This window comes from Nicotiana tomentosiformis, chromosome 8 (genome assembly GCF_000390325.3).
Source record: "Nicotiana tomentosiformis chromosome 8, ASM39032v3, whole genome shotgun sequence".
Classification (NCBI taxonomy): domain Eukaryota; kingdom Viridiplantae; phylum Streptophyta; class Magnoliopsida; order Solanales; family Solanaceae; genus Nicotiana; species Nicotiana tomentosiformis.
In genome coordinates, this window is record NC_090819.1 from 86,915,622 (window position 1) to 86,934,979 (window position 19,358).

At 35.2% G+C, this 19,358-nt stretch overlaps 1 protein-coding gene across 1 annotated transcript; it reads right to left on the bottom strand.

The window, feature by feature from the left end:
* Positions 1-10,723: 10,723 nt before the first annotated feature.
* Positions 10,724-11,685, bottom strand: LOC104089106 (uncharacterized). Its single transcript, XM_009593926.1, has 2 exons — positions 11,569-11,685; positions 10,724-11,020 (listed from the first exon to the last, which is right to left on the bottom strand). Exons 1-2 carry the CDS (start codon positions 11,683-11,685, stop codon positions 10,724-10,726), a joined length of 414 nt encoding a protein of 137 aa, XP_009592221.1.
* Between the last annotated feature and the right edge of the window lie 7,673 nt (positions 11,686-19,358).

Sequence of the window (19,358 nt, forward strand, 5' to 3'; positions counted from 1 at the left end):
GTTGACCACTTATTCTTCTGATTTATATCATAGAGATTGTCTGCCTTCATGGTATTCCAGTATCCATCATTTCAGATAGAGGTACATAGTTCACATCACGGTTTTGGAGAGTTGTACAGCAGGAGTTGGGTACTAGGGTGGAGTTGAGCATAGCCTTTCACCCTCAGACGGACGGGCAGTCCGAGCGCACGATTTAGATTCTTGAGGATATGCTATGTGCCTGTGTGATGGATTTCGGAGGGTCATGGGACCAATACTTGCCACTTGCAGAATTTGCCTACAACAACAGTTACCAGTCCATCATTCAGATGGCACCGTATGAGGCTTTGTATGGTAGGTGATGCCGGTCCTCAGTGGGATGGTTTGAGCCGGGCGAGGCCCGATTGTTGGGTACAGATTTGGTCCAGGATGCCCTGGATAAGGTGAAGGTGATTCAGGAGAGACTTCGCACAGCCTAGTCCAGGCAGAAGAGTTATGCACACCGTAAGGTTCGTGATTTGGCATTTATGGTTGGTGAGCGGGTCTTGCTTCGGGTATCGCCTATGAAGGGTGTCATGAGGTTCGGGAAGAAGGGCAAGCTGAACCCGAAGTTCATCGATCCTTTTGAGATATTGCGGCGAGTTGGGGAGGTTGCTTATGAGCTTGCCTTGCCTCCTAGCCTAGCAGGATTTCACACGGTATTCCACGTGTCTATGCTCCAGAAGTATCACGGTGATCCGACTCATGTATTGGATTTCAGCTCAGTCTAGTTGGAAAAAGATCTATCTTATGTTGAGGAGCCAGTAGCCATTTTGGACAGGCGGGTCAGAAAGCTCAGGTCAAAGAATATTGCTTCAGTAAAGGTCCAGTGGAGAGTTCAGCCGGTCGAGGAGGCGACTTGGGAGACCGAGCAGGATATCGGCAGCCAGTACCCTCATCTTTTCACAGTTTCAGGTATGTCTTTATACTCGTTCGAGGACGAACGATTATTTTAAGAAAGGGAGGATGTAACGACCCGGATGGTCATTTTGAGAATTAGAACCCCGATCCCCTAATAACTATTTTTCTCACGTTTGTTTCCACTATTGTTACTTGCCGGAGTGATTGGTTATGAAATTTAGAGAGTTTTGGGACACTAAGTCCCTAGTTGTGAGTTTAAGCCTTAGAATTTAGACCGTAGTTGGAACTATATAAAGACGGATCCGGAATGGAATTATGTCTACTCCGTTAGCTCCGTTGACTGATTTTGGGGTTAGGAGCGCATCCGGAATATGTTTTGGAGGCATGTAGTATATTTAGGCTTGAATTGACGAAAGTTAGTTTTTCGGCAATTTCGGCCGATAGTGGAAATTTTGATATCGAGTTCGGAATGGAATTCCAAAAGTGGTTGTAGGTTCATAATGTCATTTGTGACCTGTGTGTAAAATTTGAGGTCATTTGGACTAGATTTGATGTGGTTCGGCGTCGTTTGTAGAATTTAGAAAATTTTAAATTCTTAGGCTTGAATCCGTGCTTAATTCATGATTTTTTTGTTATTCGATGTGGTTTGAAGGCTCGACTAAGTTTGTATGGTGTTTTAGGATTGGTTGGTATGTTTGGTTGAGGTCCCAGGGGCCTCGGGTGTGTTTCGGATGCTTAATGGAATGAATTTGGACTTAGGAAAAATCAGGTGTTTTTAGTGGTTCTGCTGTAATCACACCTGCGCAAGGATGCCCGCATGTGCGAGAAAATTGGCGCAGAAGCGGAGTTGGCTGGATTGGTCAGGGGTCGCAGGTGCGTGGGAAAAGTCCGCATCTACGAAACCCGCAAATGCGCAAGACCATTCGCAAGTGCGCAAGTTACGCAGAAGCGAAAGGGATTTCCGCAGGTGCACACGCGCAGGTGCGGCCCTTTCGTCGCAGGTGCGAAGGCAGAGGGCAAGTGAATTGCGCAGATGCGCACTTTTCCCGCACAAGCGCACCCGCAGGTGCGAGCCCAGGTTCCGCAGGTGCAGAAATACCTGGGCAGTGGTTAAAACCGAAGGGCTTTGCGATTTTTGTTATTTTTGACTTTGCAAACTCGTTTTAGGGCAATTTATGAGAGCATTTTCGAGGCATTTCTTGAGGTAAGTCCATTGTGCCTATTTTTGATCAATAATCTTGCTTTTCCATGAATTTTTTCACCTAGTTAGTGTATATTTAAGGTGGAAATTGGAAGTTGGAGGCTAGGAATTTGGAAGTTTGATTTGTGGATTTAAAGGACCAAATGGTGTCGGATTTTAGTAAATTTGATATGGTTAGACTCGTGAGTGAATAGATGTTCACAATTTATAATTTTTACCCGATTCTGAGACATGGGCCCGGGGAGACTTTTTGGGCGTTTTTCCTAATTTCACGCCTTAGCTTCGAATTAATTAGTTAAATTATTTACTTGTAGTTATATTTACATTATGCAATTAATTTGAATAGATTCGGGCCATTTGGAGGCAGATACTCGTGGCAAGAACGTGATATTGAGTTGATTTGAGCGGTTCGAGATAAGTGGCTTGCCTAACTTTGTGTTGAAAACTTTCCCCTCGGGATATCTTGATATTATTTGGTATGTGGGCGCCGTGTACTTGAGGTGACGAGTACGTACACGGGTTGTTATTTCAAAAATCCTATTTATCCTTTTAAATCATAAATTGTTTCTCTTATTAAATCGCACCAATATGTTTAATTGTTTTGTTTAGACTAAAAAGGCATGCTTACGTGTTTTAACTGTCCATTTGACATTTTGTGCGCCATGCTTAGTTAAATCCCTGTTTTCCTTATATGTGATTAGTGTAAACTGTATAATTCAAGGCCACACCTGTCATTTTATATTGCATTGCATATCTAAATTGGGACTACGGATGTATTCCGGGAGATCCCCCAGCACTGCATATTTACTTTGGGACTACGGACGTATTCCGGGAGATCCCCCAGCATTGCATAATTACTTTGGGACTGCGGACGTATTTCGGGAGATTCCCCTGTACTGCATATTCATTCAGAACCACGGGACGGTATCCCGGGAGATTCCCCATTGTGTTTACTTTGTTCTGAGCCGGGGGCTCCCTTAACTGTTAAATTTTTGAGAATTTCTTTAACTGTGTTACCGTAAATTTTACTTATATCTTTTATTGTTTAATTTATTATATTTACTCCGGTAGGGCCTTGACCTGACCTTGTCACTACTCGACCGAGTTTAGGCTTGGCACTTACTGGGTACCATTGTGGTGTACTCATGCCCTTTCCTGCACATGTTTTCGTGTGCAGATCCAGGTACGAGCTATCAGCCTTGGGGTTAGTGCGTGCTGCTGATTCTAGGAGACTTCAAGGTACTTCTTCTTGCGTCCGCAGATCTTCGGAGTCCCCTTCTACTCCCTTGCCTAGAGACTTTCTTTATTATCTTCAGACTTTTGTATAGAGCTACATAGATTATAGCAGCTTGTGACTTAGTGATATTCCGGGTCTTGGGAAATTATTTTATATATGCCGAGTAGTACTACTTTTGGCTATTCACAATATGCTGTTTATCTTTAAGATGTTGTGTTTTCTTTACATTTTTCGTAATATTAGGCTTACCTAGTCATAAAGACTAGGTGCCATCACGACACCTTACGGAAGGTTAATTTGGGTCATGACACACGTGCCAATAAAAAAATCATTATATTTTCCCCGGCACTTCATACCCACGTTTCATATCTCAACTTCACGGACAATTCACGTGCCAATATCATCATTATTTATTTATAGCACCTCGTGCCCACATTTCTTTTCATAATTCTCCTGGCAATAGCCACAGACTCCCAATTTCAACATAAATCAGACTATTTTCAATTTACCAACAATAAGACAAATTGCACAAGGTATAAAAATAAATACAAGAAAAATCACAACATCATATAACATCACCAATGCAACCACTCCACATCATCACATATCATCCCTGACAATAGCCACCCTTATCTCTCTTATAGTCTCCCTTATCACTCCTATAATAGCTACCCTTATCCCTCTGCCCTGATAATATCAATAGCCACCCTTATCCCTCCGCCCTGACAATATCAATAGCCACCCTTATCGCTCTTATTGCCACAACCAAATTCCAAAGATACAATCAAATCAATTAATTTCACAACAAAATATAAATAGTCGAAGACTCCACGCAATGTATATAACACCACAAAAACAAATCAATAGAGATAGAAATTATTCAGCATAAAGCAAAGCCTTCATTAATCCAAATTTATATAATTATATAAACACTTCTTCTTAAGCTCATTTAATTAATTATTTGCAGAGGAAAAATCCATAATGAAATTAAATTCCAATAATTATCAGTCACGACCCAAACTAACCCCTGTCGTGATGGCGCCTATCGCGGAACTAGGCAAGCCGACTCATTTCCAAAACAAACCGATATTTTTATTTCAAAGATAATTTCAATGTCATTTAACATAAAAACCTTCGTAAATGAGTTCAAATCAAAATAAAAGTGCGAAAAGAAAAGCCTGACATCGGGGTGTCATTATTCATGAGCATCTACTATAATTTGTCTAACAATATCGAGGCTAACTTAGCCTGGAAAAATAGCTAAATACCACTAGAGGAAGATATGAGGGAGAAGAGCAGGGGTTGCGATCGCCAAACAGCTACCTTGCTATCTCCAAGAAAATCTGCAACTAGAACAATCTATAACTGCTACCGTGTCCAGCTACACCTAAATCTGCACACAAGGTGCAGCAAGTAACGTGAGTACGCTAACTCAGTAAGTAACAACAATAAATAAAGACTGAGCAGTAGTGACTAGCAATAAATCATATAACATTCATATCGGGAAATCTCAGTAAAATACCACATGCTTTTAAAATCAGGATTTGAATCAAAACATCTCGTTTAACCCAGTTCCAGTAAAAATCATTTAAAGATATTTTTCAACAGTTTTCAGACAGAGGAAAAATGCAAAGGTGAGCAAAATGATGAAATCATAAACAGCCCCTCAGGCAAAACATCACTCATATACAGTCCCTCGGGCAAACCTCACAGTCACTCGTTCCACTCGAGCATACCTCATAATCACTCTTGCCACTCGGGCATACCTCATAATCACTCATACCTCCCAGTCACTCAGCACTCGGCACTCGCACTCAGTAGGTACTTGCGCTCACTGGGGGTGTGTACAGACTCCGGAGGGGCTCCTTCAGCCCAAGCACTATAATCTGCACGGACAACTCACGTGCTGTACGGACAACTTACATGCTATAATAATAATGTATGCTGCAGGCGGGAAGCCCCGATCCACACTCATCCTCACAATCAGGCCCTCGGCTGCACTCAGTCATAAACCTCTCAAGCCACTCGGGCATTTCAGTAAAACAGGGCATTCGGCGCAAAATATTTATATGCATCAAAATAGAGTCATAAAACTAAGTTATGCGGTAAACAAGTATAAACATGACTGAGTGTATATTTTCAATCTAAAACAATGAGACTATAGTAAGAAAAAGCCCCTAAGGGTCCAAACAGCACTGGCGCAAGGCCCAAACATGGCATTCAGCCCAATTTACAGAAACTCTTTCGAAAACATATAAGTATCATATAGTTTCAACAAAGTATGCAACTTTACAATTGCTACGGGACGGACCAAGTCACAATCTCCAACAGTGCACGCCCACACGCCCGTCACCTAGCATGCGCGTCACTAAAAATAGTAGAATGATACAAAATCCGGGTTTTCATACCCTCAGGACTAGATTTACAATCGTTACTTACCTCAAACCGGTCAAATCTCTACCCTACAATGCTCTTGCCTCTGGACTCGGCCTCCAAATATTCCAAATCTATTCATAATCAGTACAATACCATCAATATACACTAATGGAATGAATTCCACAAGAAAAGCTACAAAATTAGACCAAAATTCGAAATTGGCTCAAACCCGGCCTCCCGGCCCACGTCTCAAAATCTGACAAAATTCACAAAACTAGAAAGCTCATTCACTCACGAGTCTAACCATACCAAATTCATCAAAATCTGACATTGTTTGGTCCTTCAAATCCTTAAATTACTCTCCAAATATTCCAAGCCCTAACCCCATATTTTCACTAATTACATGATTAAACAACAGGAAAATCACCATATATACGAGTATTAGGCTCAAGTAACTTACCTCAATGAAAACCCCCTTGATTCCCTCTTCAAAACTCTCCAAAAATCTCCAAATCCGAATAGAAATCGTGAAGAATGCTCAAAAATTCGCGAAGTGTTCCTATATACCTTCTGCCCAGGCATCTCGCACCTGCGGCCATTTTCTCGCACCCGCGTGACCGCACCTGCGGTCCAAGGAGCCACACCTGCGCAACTCACTTACACGCCCAGACTCCGCATCTGTGGCAAACCCATCGCACCTGCGAAGGCGCACCTGCGCGTTTCCTCCGCTTCTGCGAAGCCTGCCCAGCATTTTCTTTTTCCGCATCTGCGCCCCAGGTTTCGCACCTGCGGGCTCGCAGATGCGACCTCCAACTCGCATCTGCACATCCTACCTAGCCTAGCGTTGCCCGCACTTGAGCACTCCCCACGCGCACCAGTGGCCTCCCACCTGCAACTCTTCCTTCCGCGGGTGCGGAAATAGCAGAAGCAGCAGCTCCAGCTGCAAATTCCAACTTTGACAATTCCGTTAACCACCCAGAATCACCCCGAGGCCCTCGGGACATCAACCAAAAATACCAACAAGTCATATATCAAGATACCAACTTAGTAGAACCTTCGAATCACTCAAAACAACATCAAATCATCAAATTACCCTCGGATTCAAGCCTAAGAACTTCTAAATTTCCAAATTCGGCAACCGATGCCGAAACCAACCAAACCATGTCCGAATGACCTCAAATTTTGTATACACATCACAAATGACACTATGAACCTAATCCAACTTCCGGAATTCCATTCCGACCCCGATGTCAAATTTTCCACTGCCGACCGAAATCGCCAAATTTCCAATTTCGCCAATTCAAGCCTAATTCTACCACGGATCTCCAAATCACATTCCGGACGTATTTCTAAGTCCAAAATTACCTAACGGAGCTAACGGAACCATCGAAATTCAAATCCGAGATCATTTACATATAGGTCAATATTCGGTTGACTTTTTCCAACTTAAGATACTAAGTATCTCAATTCACTCTAAAACCACTTTGGTCCCAAACCAACTAACCTGATATAACATAATATAGCTGAATAACACAAAAAGAAGTAAAAATAGATAAAACGGGGCTATAACTCTCGAAATGACCGACCGGGTCGTTACATTATCAAACCAACAAATTCACGGATTTACATAAATAATCAAGTAACAATCACATCAAATTGTCATATAACAACAGATTCAACAACAAGGATTTAGGCACGACAAATAGATGATTAAATATATGCCAACAATTATCTAATTTACTGCACAATATGCCTAAGACTTTATCTCAATGAATTTTGCACATATAAGCCCGAGTACGTACTCGTCATCTCGTGTACACGGCTTTTCACATTTCACAAATGGCACATAAGACTCGATGCCTAAGGAAGTAATTTTTCCACACGAGGTTAGGCAAGACACTTACCTTTTTGAAGTTATGTCGATATTTCAAAATCGTCTTCTTGCTTGAATTGACCTCCGGACAGCTCAAATCTATCCAAATTAATTGCATAACTTCATTAAAATTCATCGGAAACAATTACGAATAATAATACGTCGACTTAAAAATTTATTCTAAAAAGTCAACAAAAGTCAACGTGGGGCCCGCCCCTCGGAACCCGATAAAATTTTTATGAAATCCGAACATCCATTCCGATACGAGTTCAACCATACCAATTTTATCAAATTCCAATAAAAACTCGACCTCTAAATCTTAAATTTTCGTTTCTAGAAGATTTTACAAAAATCTTGATTTTCCTCCATTAAAATCCGAATTAAATGATGGATTCAAAGGCATAATTATGGAAATTAATCAAAACTGGATAAGAATCACTTACCCCCAAACACCCACGCAAGAATCTCTCAAAATATCTTCATCTACCGAGCTCCCAATTTGATTTTGTGTTATGAGCTCAAACCCCCATTTTTGGGACTTTTAATTCTGCCCAGATAGGCCTTCTACGCGTTCGCGACCAATGCTTCGCGTTCGCGAAGCACAAACTTAACTGCCCAGATTTTAACCCTTCGCGAATGCGACATAAGCCTCGCGAACGCGAAGGTTTGTTGTCCCCTCTCTTCGCGAACGCGACCCAACTTCGCGAACGCGAAGGTTTGTTGTCCCCTCTCTTCGCGAACGCGACCCACACCACACGAATGCGAAAGCCAAACGCCTATGGTCCCCAGCTGCTTCATTTCTTCTTCATGAACGCGTAACACTTCTCGCGTTCGCGATGCACCTCCTGTCCACCCTTCGCGAACGCGAAGAGTTAATTTTGCCAACTTTCCCAACTCCTCTTCGCGAACGCGATCACTCGTACGCGAACACGGTGAAGAAAATTTTACTGCCATCCAAATGTACTACGTGTTCGCGACACTTGCCACGCGAACGCGATGAAGGATTGAGGCACCAGATATCAGTAGAATACAGTAGTGGAAAGAGAAGGGAAAATAGTCCAAAGTCAATCCGAAATACGCCCGAGCCCCTCGGTACCTAAACCAAACCTATCAACAAGTCTTAATACATCATACGAACTTAGTCGAATTCTCAAATCATATCAAACCACATCAAAACGATGAATCACACCTCAAATCAAAATCTATGAACTTTAAACTTTTAAATTCGATATCTTGTGCCGAAACACATCAAATCAATCCGGAATGACTTCAAATTTTGCACACAAGTCATAGATGACATAACGGAGGTATTCAAATTTTCAGAATCAGATTCCGACCCCGATATCAAAAAGTCAACCCCCGGTCAAACTTCTCAAAAATTCATCTTTCGCCATTTCATGCCAAATTCCTTTACATACCTCCAAAAAAAAATTCGGACACGCTCCTAAGTCTAAATTCACCATACGGAGCTATTGACATCATCAAAATTCTATTCCAGAGTCGTTTGCTCAAAAGTCAACTCTCCGGTCAACTCTTTCCATTTAAGCTTTTAAATAAGGATTGTTCTTTTGATTAAATTCCAAATCTTCACTAAATCAAACTCGACCACATCCGCGGGTCATAATACATATTGCGAAACTTCTCGAGACCTTAAGTCACTGAAGGGGGCGTTAATTCTTAAAACGATAAGTCGGGTCGTTACAAACAGTCTTCTGTGAGAATAGTTTTTGAAGCTTATTACATAATATATGATGGTTTTACTCAACCTTTTTATTTTTAGAATACATGAATGTCTTTTTTGTCTTTATGATGTTGATGAAGGAATATATAACTTCCTTTAAGTTAAGTTGTTAACTGATATCGATTTTTTCTGTATCACTTTATCTAAAGCTTCACTGTGTTTCACTTAATTCCCTCAATAAGTTTCCAGCAGCATTTATTCAGTGTATTTTCAGTATATATTCTTTTTTTTTAATTACTATTATATATGTATTCAGATGAATTTTTTATTAATAACAATTAAGTTATTTCAATATATGTTCAGCCGTAAATTTGTATTACAAGTCATGTATTCACTTTATGCATTGTATTCACTGTGTTTATTTTTTTCTATGTTTTTTTAAAAATAAATATTAGATATGTATACTGTTTATTTTTATTGTATTCACTGTATCTCACTGTATTCCATGTATTTCACTGTATTCACTATCTTTCGTTTTTCCTACTTTTTCAATAAGTTCACTGTATTTAACTGTATTCAATGTAATTATATAATTTCAAAGCTTCACTTTGTTTCACTGTTTTGTCCAGCAGTATATATTCATATGTATTCAACAGATGTATATATGTATTTCAAATATATCTGCAGTATGTATTCATATGTATTGCACTATATATTCAGCATTATGTATTCATATATATTCAACATATGTATATATGTATTCAAATATATTTAGAGTATGTATTTATATGTATTGCATTATAGATGACCTATATATTCAACAGTATATATTCATATGTATAGATGTATATATGTATTCAAATATATCTGCAGTATGTATTCATATGTATTGCACTATATATTTAGCATTATGTATTCATATGTATTCAGCAGATGTATATATGTATTCAAATATATCTGCAGTATGTATTCATATGTATTGCACTATAGATGACCTATATATTCAGCAGTATATATTCATATGTATATATGTATATATGTATTCAAATATATCTGCAGTATGTATTCATATGTATTGCACTATATATTCAGCAGGATGTATTCATATGTATTTAGCATATATATATATATATATATATATATATATATATATATATATTCAAATATATCTGCAGTATGTATTCAGCAGTTTACTAAAAAATATTTTTAGTAAATTGTACTAAAATAATTCATCATGCAAGAATCCAATACAGCAATAAATCAATATGTAATATAAAATTTGAAGAAATCTATGACATATCGTTATTGCAGTAATTGAAATCAGAACATGAACTAATTCCTACGTGGAGCATTTCTACAAGTACGCTTATTATGTCCTCCCTTCCCGCATATACTACACGAATGTTGATTTTTCTTCTGCAACAATTCAATGAACGGCTTATCACGCTTCTTCTTTGGCCTTCCAGGAGGTCTTTTCTATTTGGGTGGTAAGACAACTTTCTCTGATATATGTGCTGGTATATTCCATTCATTTCGGTCAGGCAGCGGATACACTAACACCTCGTATGTCATTACAACAGACTTTGATTTGTAATAGTCCGAGCAATAATCTTCTGGCATTAGAAACTTGCTTTTCAAGATAGCCCAAGCATGTGGGCATGGTAATTCATCAACTTGGAACCGCCCACAACTGCACTTTTTCTCTAGAAGGCAAACGGTGTAATGTCTTCCTTCATCATTCACCATATGCAAGTGCTCAGTGGATGGTACAACCTACATTAAACAGATAAATATAAGTTTTGGACATTTATAAAAAGTTATATATATCTCAAAGAATAAACGTATTAAATACATTATACATGTATACAATAAAAAAAAAGTTTAAATATGCAGCATGTCAACAAATATTAAACTTTCAGAAATCTAAATATAATATATGTATGTATGAAATACAATGACATACAGTGAAATATATGGAATACAGCGGAATACAGACTATATTTAGACTGACTATTAAAGATGAACACATTTAACTGAGGAATACAGTGATATACATTAAAATATAGTATATCTGCTAGGAAATGCATCTAATTTGAAACAAAACCATTGAATACACCTAATGAAATACAAATGTATAAACAAGTAATGTATACATATAATAACCAGTTTTTAAAACCGTTTCATAAAACAGAATACATGCACAAGTGCTATAATACAATGAGCATGCAATATGTTAATTGTAGAAATTGTATCAGAAATAAATACATGTTATACCAGGCCTAAATACATGATGCAAGGACATAAAGCAAAAAAAAACTTACAGTCATACGTGTAGACATTGCCTCATTCAAAGTAAGCATCTCCTGGTATTTTTTCCCAAGTATTGTGTACGTGTGTGGAGCTTCTTTCCGATTGCTGCAATTCCAACGTCCAAACATTTTCCTAACTTCTTCTAGGAAGTCTTATATTGGCAATTCTCTTGCTGATAAAAGTGCGGCATTGATTGATTCAGCAATATTTGACGTCATGGTCCATCCTCGGTTAACAGGTGCATACAACCTAGCCCACTTTTCGTATCCAGCTAATTCCAAGTATTCTTTCACTCGAATATCTACCTTCTCCACCTTTTCCATTCGACTATCAAATTCATCCTGAGTGTATGCTTTTGCCATTGAGAAGTATATCTTGCTCAACTTTGAATGACTCTTTTTGAATTTCTTATATACGTTGTTCCATAGATGCCATATACAAGCAAAATGGGGTACCGTAGGATACACTCTTGATACGGATTTGATGATGCTCTCATTCCTATCTGAAACGATGCACATGTTTTCCCTCTCACCATATGCTTCCTTGAATTGCTCAAAGAACCACGACTAAGCAGCATCGTTCTCTGAATAAACAACACCATTTGCTAGTGGCATTATATGACCTGTAAATACAATTGCATACATATTTTAAAAATATCATTCAATTTGTATTAGGCAGTAAACTTAACAAATTTTATTATAATTCATATATATTTTTTTTTAACAAACTCACTTGCACCATCCAACGTGCTAGCCTAGATGAATGTCCCTGTGTATGCCGATTTTAGGTGGCTTCCATCCACAACCACGATGGGTCTACAGTGATCGAACCCCTTTATAAAAGCATACAACGATATATACAAATACGTGAACTCATTTTTTGGTGATTTTACCATTCTAATATGCGAACCAGGATATGTCATATCCAGTGTATTTAAGTACCCCCGGTAATTTATTGTATGAATCAGCTGGTTCACCTCTCAAAAAGTTCATTGTATTTTCTTTAGCCCGCCACGCCAACATGTAACTAACATCTACACCAAAGTCTGATTTCACATCATCAATTATATCCTTTGGGGTGTATTTTCTCTTATGATTAGTAAACTTGGACCTAATCATACCACCAATAAGGCTACTACTTGCTTGACGTTGCTCATATACCTTATCCTTCAACGGACATGTATGCTTATCATTGAACTCCTTCACTTTGAACATTTATGATTTGTTAATGCTAGAAGCCTTAAATCTCGATTCACAATCCTCTGAAATACATAATAATGTATAGCTGCAAATACATTTATGTAATACATACAATCAATTATGTATGGATATAAAATATAAACAGAAACTACAACTAATTTGTCTACGTATACCCAGCATTTTTATTTGCCAACAAAGTTATTTATATGAAAACATACAATGAAATACAATGTTTGTTTTTTTGAATATGCTATAACTTTTTTTTTTTGAATACATATGAATAAAGTGTTACATATGTATACATGATTACAGAATACACTCATATACATGTGAATACAATATTACATATGTATACATGATATAATTGTTTCAGAAAACTCAAGTACAAAAACACTAATACATGAAAAATAGAACGAAGGAAATCATATATTATGAAATACATATATTATACATGCTGTTTTTTAAAAACTCTGCCATGAATACATTATACAAAAATTCAGAATACATATCCATACAATTAAATAAAACATGTTGTTCAACAGGTTGTAATTAAGAACACTCAAACCTGATAGCATTAGACCTATCAACCCGGAATTGAAACCTTTCTGCAATTGCATAATGCTCCATCACCGCTTTCAATGTGGCCTTATCCTTATATACTTGTCCAACCATGACCTCTCTTTGATTAGTTTTTGAAATAATCAAATCCCTTTCCAGTTCGAACACCTCAATTGGTTCACCTGAATTGACTGACTCAAGAGCAAGTGTATCAACTGTATCAAATTTACTCACCCCATCTGCTTCGTCTATTTGCATTAGGTCGCCTTGAACTAAACTACCTCCAGCTACAACTTCTTTGTCCATTGTTGTTATACATAAAGGATACATCCCGAATTCTCTGTTCTCTTTTTTCAACTCTACATACACCATGTAACCCATGTCGTTGTGTATTTTCATTGGCGTGCAATTTTCTTCCACTTTGTATTCAATTTTAATTGACTTTGAGCTCAAATCTATGGCAAGTTGCTTCAAAATTGAAGCAACCAAATCATTGTACGACGCATACTCCTTTATCAGTATCCCATCAATCGAATAATCGACATAGTTATTCTCACTATTCCACTTGCCAGAATGATGCAGTAGCACGGTTAAACTTGCCATATGTAAAATCAAATTTCTGTATATACTTGTATGAATTTCGAACAATATCACCGTGCCATAAATTTCACGAACGATACCAAAAAAGAAATGATGGATTGAATCTTTGAAGATTGCTCTGTTTGGCGGTATTTTCGGCTGAGAATCTTTTCTATAACTGGAAATACAAATTTTGCGTGTTATAATTGAGTTTGTTGAGTTATATTAGGATTCTATCGCGTTAATTGATTCACATACCGTTTTTAAACAGCTGAAGGGGCCTTTTTTCTGCAGATTTACGTTATTGTATTCACGAATACAGCTCGCGAATACATATGAATACATTCTATGTTTAGCTGGACTTCCTTGTTTTCCGCCGAGTTTTGCTACTGTATTCATGAACACAGTAGCTTAAATATATCAAATACACTCTATAACAAATAAAAACATAGCTATATGAAGTAATTTAGTAAATGATAGCTATAGCAAATTAATAACCAATAAACAATAGTGGTTTCTGAAAATTTCTTTTCAAAGAATTCATGACAGTACAATTTGAGGCTTTAGTTTTTTGGTGGGCCGCAGTAGAAATGGTCTTAGGGTTTGGTTTTTGGTTTGTTTTTGGTTTTTGGTTTTGTAGGGTGATTGACAGGAATAGTCCTATAAGAGATTGGTCTTTATATATTGTTCAAATTTCTGAATGTATTTAGAAAATGACCCTGCACACACACATACTCATTGTTTGTCAGGAACTTCTTTATTGGATTGGTGGATTTATGTTATATTTACTCTATCTATATCGTTACTTGTTCGCAAACTCTATCCGATTAGCATGACTTTGTGATTGTTCAATTGTTCACCAAACTCTATCATATGGACATAACTTTGTGTTATCTGCATTCGATATATTTGTTAGGTTTTTCAGAATACACAGTTGGCATGATTTTGTGCTTGTTCAATTATTTATCAAACTCTATCGGATTGACATGAGTTTGTGCTATTTACAATTTATACATCTATTAATTGTTCAATAAAATCTAATCGATTGACATAATTTTCTTGTATTGTTCAACAAAGTATTTTTTAAAATTACAATTTCAATTTCGATTAAACTACCCCAAAGGCCCAAATCTGCTCTAGATGATCTCAAATTTGAAACAAAATCTTCAAATATCAATATAAGCGATCCTCAATCACCAATTTTGTCAAATAACATCAAATCAAGAAGATCCACTTTATCCTTTTGATTTCTTCAACACTTTCCAAGTATCAATTGAAGTTTTAAATTTTTTTAAAATAAATTATTAAATCAGTGTTTGAACTAAAAATATAAGCACAGATTATCAATATTCATAGGATTTTGACAATAGTTAATTATTAACCAGTTTTTACCCTCAAACAAGAATTTCAAACTTTCAATATTGAAGAACTATGATATTCTCGATGAAAAGAAGCCTATTTTTGCTACAAGGTAAAAAAAAAAGAATAATATTTAAAGACCAATCCCTCAAGGAATAATCGATATAATTTGTTGGTTTGTTTTGGGGTCTATTTGGAGAATTCAAGTGGGGTTCTGGTTTGTTGGTGGGCTACGGCTGATATGAGACGTTTTTTTTCTCTTTTTTTTCTCTCTCATCTCTCTTTTCTTCGAAATAAAAAAACAACCTTTGAAATAAGATTACTACTAAGTTTCAGAGCAAACTAAATATCCAAGAACAAATAAAATAACAGACTCATAAAACTAATACTACATTAATAAAACCATTACTATTCAAAATATTATTAAAGCAAATACTAAATTTAATAGTACATACATACTACTAATAGCTTGTACATGTACACACAAACACATACTATGTTGAAATAGATTAATATTTATACGTAGCTGTATATTAAAAGCACTGGTACCATCTATAGTGTACATAAAATAAAAAATAATCATGCTAGTTAATAGTAATAGGAGGAAAAATAAGAGTTTACGAGAAGGTTTAATACAAAAGGAAAGAGGAAAGTGAAATTTGACATCTAGAGACTCATTCACCAATATTTTATAAATTTATTAATGAATGCGCGACAGCTTTTAATTTTTCAACATTATTCTAGCATACACTCGCTTGTATTCGCGTTCTGTCAAATTGCTGTAACCTTTAAAAAAAACTACAATCAAACGGTTTTCAATAATCGAAAAAATGTATAATATTTAGCCTTGAAATATAGACGAAACAGCAGATGACAGTTCCGGGAACAAGGTTTTCGGGCACAGTAATGATGAGATCAAAAACCAAGAAAGTAAGATTGTATTAAGTTTCGTATAGAATATAGTATGAGTTTTGCCAGAAAATTCGTATCGTTTACAATGATAACTGAGCTCACTATTTATAGCTATGTCTAGGTAGAAGTGGCAAGTGGGTCGGGCCCGGTCCTAAGTGGGCTTCGCGGGCCCGGTCCTAAGTGGGCCGGTCCTATGCGGTCCGGTCCTAAACGGTCCCGGGCTTCGCGGGCTTATTGCTGGAACCGGCTCGGGACCGGGACCGCGAACTAATGGTCCCGGGTTAAGTGGGCCGGTCCCGAGCCTAAACGGGCCCAACAGAAACTTTATATTTTTAATTATTTTTTTTATAGAAGTTAGAGAAAAATAATAGTAATAAAGATATATAAGCTATATTCGATTTATATACTATATATACATCTTAAAATATATATATATATATATACTATATTATATATACATAGTATACATCTTAAAATATACTATATATACATCTTAAGATATACTATATATATATAGTATAGTATAGTAGATCTTAAGATATATATACATCTTAAGATATATAAGCTATATATATATATAGTAAGATGTATATATAGTATATCTTAAGATGTATACTATCGAATATGACTTATAAACTATGTATATATATTATAGTATATATATAGTATATTATAGTGTATATATATATTTTAAGATATATATATAGTTATATACACACTATACTATATATACATAGTATATTCGATATACTATACTATATATACATATATATATATATATATATATAAGCTTATATATATATACTATACTATACTATATATACATCTTAAGATATATAAGCTATATTCGATTTATATACTATATATACATCTTAAGATATATATATATATATATATATATATATATATATACACACACACACTATACTATATATACATAGTATATAAGTCATATTCGATAGTATACATCTTAAGATATATTATATATACATCTTAAGATATATATATATATATATACACACACACTATACTATATATACATCTCACACACTATATTATATATACATCTTATATATACACACACTATACTATATATACATAGTATATAAGTCATATTCGATAGTATACATCTTAAGATATATATAATATATATAGTAAGATGTATATATATTATAGTATAGTATAGTATATACTATATATACAACTTAAGATATATAAGCTATATTCGATATATTCGATATACATATATATATATAAGCTTATATATATACTATACTATATACACACACTATACTATATATACATAGTATATAAGTCATATTCGATAGTATACATCTTAAGATAGATATATATATATATATATATACACACACTATACTATATATACATCTTATATATACACACACTATACTATATATACATAGTATATAAGTCATATTCGATAGTATACATCTTAAGATATATATAATATATATAGTAAGATGTATATATATATTATAGTATAGTATAGTATATACTATATATACAACTTAAGATATATAAGCTATATTCGATATATTCGATATACATATATATATAAGCTTATATATATATACTATACTATACTATATATACATCTTAAGATATATAAGCTATATTCGATTTATATACTATATATACATCTTAAGATATATATATATATATATATATATATATATATATATATATACACACACACACACTATACTATATATACATAGTATATAAATCATATTCGATAGTATACATCTTAAGATATATATAATATATATATAGTAAGATGTATATATATTATAGTATAGTATAGTATATACTATATATACAGCTTAAGATGTATACTATACTATACTATAATATATATACATCTTACTATATATAATCTATATTCGATTTATATACTATATATACATCTTAAGATATACTATATATACATATATATCTACTATATATATCTAGTATATCTAGTATACTATGTATATATAGTATATCTTAAGATGTATATATATCTTAAGATGTATATATAGTATAGTATATATAATATATTTTAAGATGTATATATAGTATAGTATATATAGTATATCTTAAGATGTATATATAGTATATCGAATATAGTTTATATATCTTATGAGATGTATATATAGTATAGACTATAGTATAGTATAAATATAAGCTTATATATATATATATAAGCTTATATTTATACTATACTATACTATATTATACTATATATAGCTTAAGATATAAAAGAACAAAAATATTATAAAGAGATATTCAAATCAATGCGTTATATTTTTATTATAGCATTAAAAATCATGGCAATATCTTTCTTAGTCTTCCTCCCCCTATGGAATGAGCACAACAAGGTGCTAATACCACCATTGAGAAGAAAAAGAAACTAATCAAGATGTGCCAAAATACAAGTTACATATTAATTTACATGGTATCTCTTACAAATTTCATAAATCCTTCAAGGTCCGGAGGAATTTCCGTTGGTGGTGGCGGAAATGAAGCTTGCTCATCACCGCTTCCAGGCGAAGCATCATCCTCCGCAAGTTCAGCTAGCATTTCTTCATAAGCTTCGTCTACCTCTGGTTGTGATTCAGCAAGTCCAAAATTTTTTCTTTCCGAACGGATCTAATCTCTGAAAAGTACTAATTTTTTCAAGCTCTCCCTCATAGACGCTCTATAATCACCGAGTTGAAGTATTGCTTGACTGAAATCGCTCTCTGATGCCACTGTTGAAGCTTGAATAGTTAAAATATCTAGGGCCATCCTTGAAAGAATCGGAAAGTATTTTTCTTTGTCCTTCCACCATTCCAAAATATTAAAGGAGCCGTCGGGATTCACTTCCTCAATTCCCTGTGACAAATAAACTTTCAAGCTCATTTAGTTGTGAAAAATCACTAGTACTAGAACCTTGAGAACCCCTGAACCCTGCCCAAGCACTAAGTGCTCTTACTCCCGCAGTTCTTTTAGATGATTGAGAACTAGAAGAAGAAGGAGTTGGAACATTTGGTCTAGCATGATCTAATGCAACTTGATAAGCATTATAAATAGTTTGAACATTTATTTTAATTGAGGCTATTGCGTTCGGAAGTTTAGACAACTCCTCATCTTCAAGTGCTAAACCATTATAAACAGTTTCATACCAAAATTGAGGACCTCCTAATTTCATA

Bases quoted from the DNA above. Each gene is read 5' to 3' on its own strand.
- LOC104089106 (XM_009593926.1), bottom strand. From the start codon at position 11,685: ATGTTTGGACGTTGGAATTGCAGCAATCGGAAAGAAGCTCCACACACG. The intron at 11,021-11,568 runs GTAAGTTTTTTT...TGTTTAATGTAG, and splicing joins CAATGTCTACACGTATGACT to GTTGTACCATCCACTGAGCA.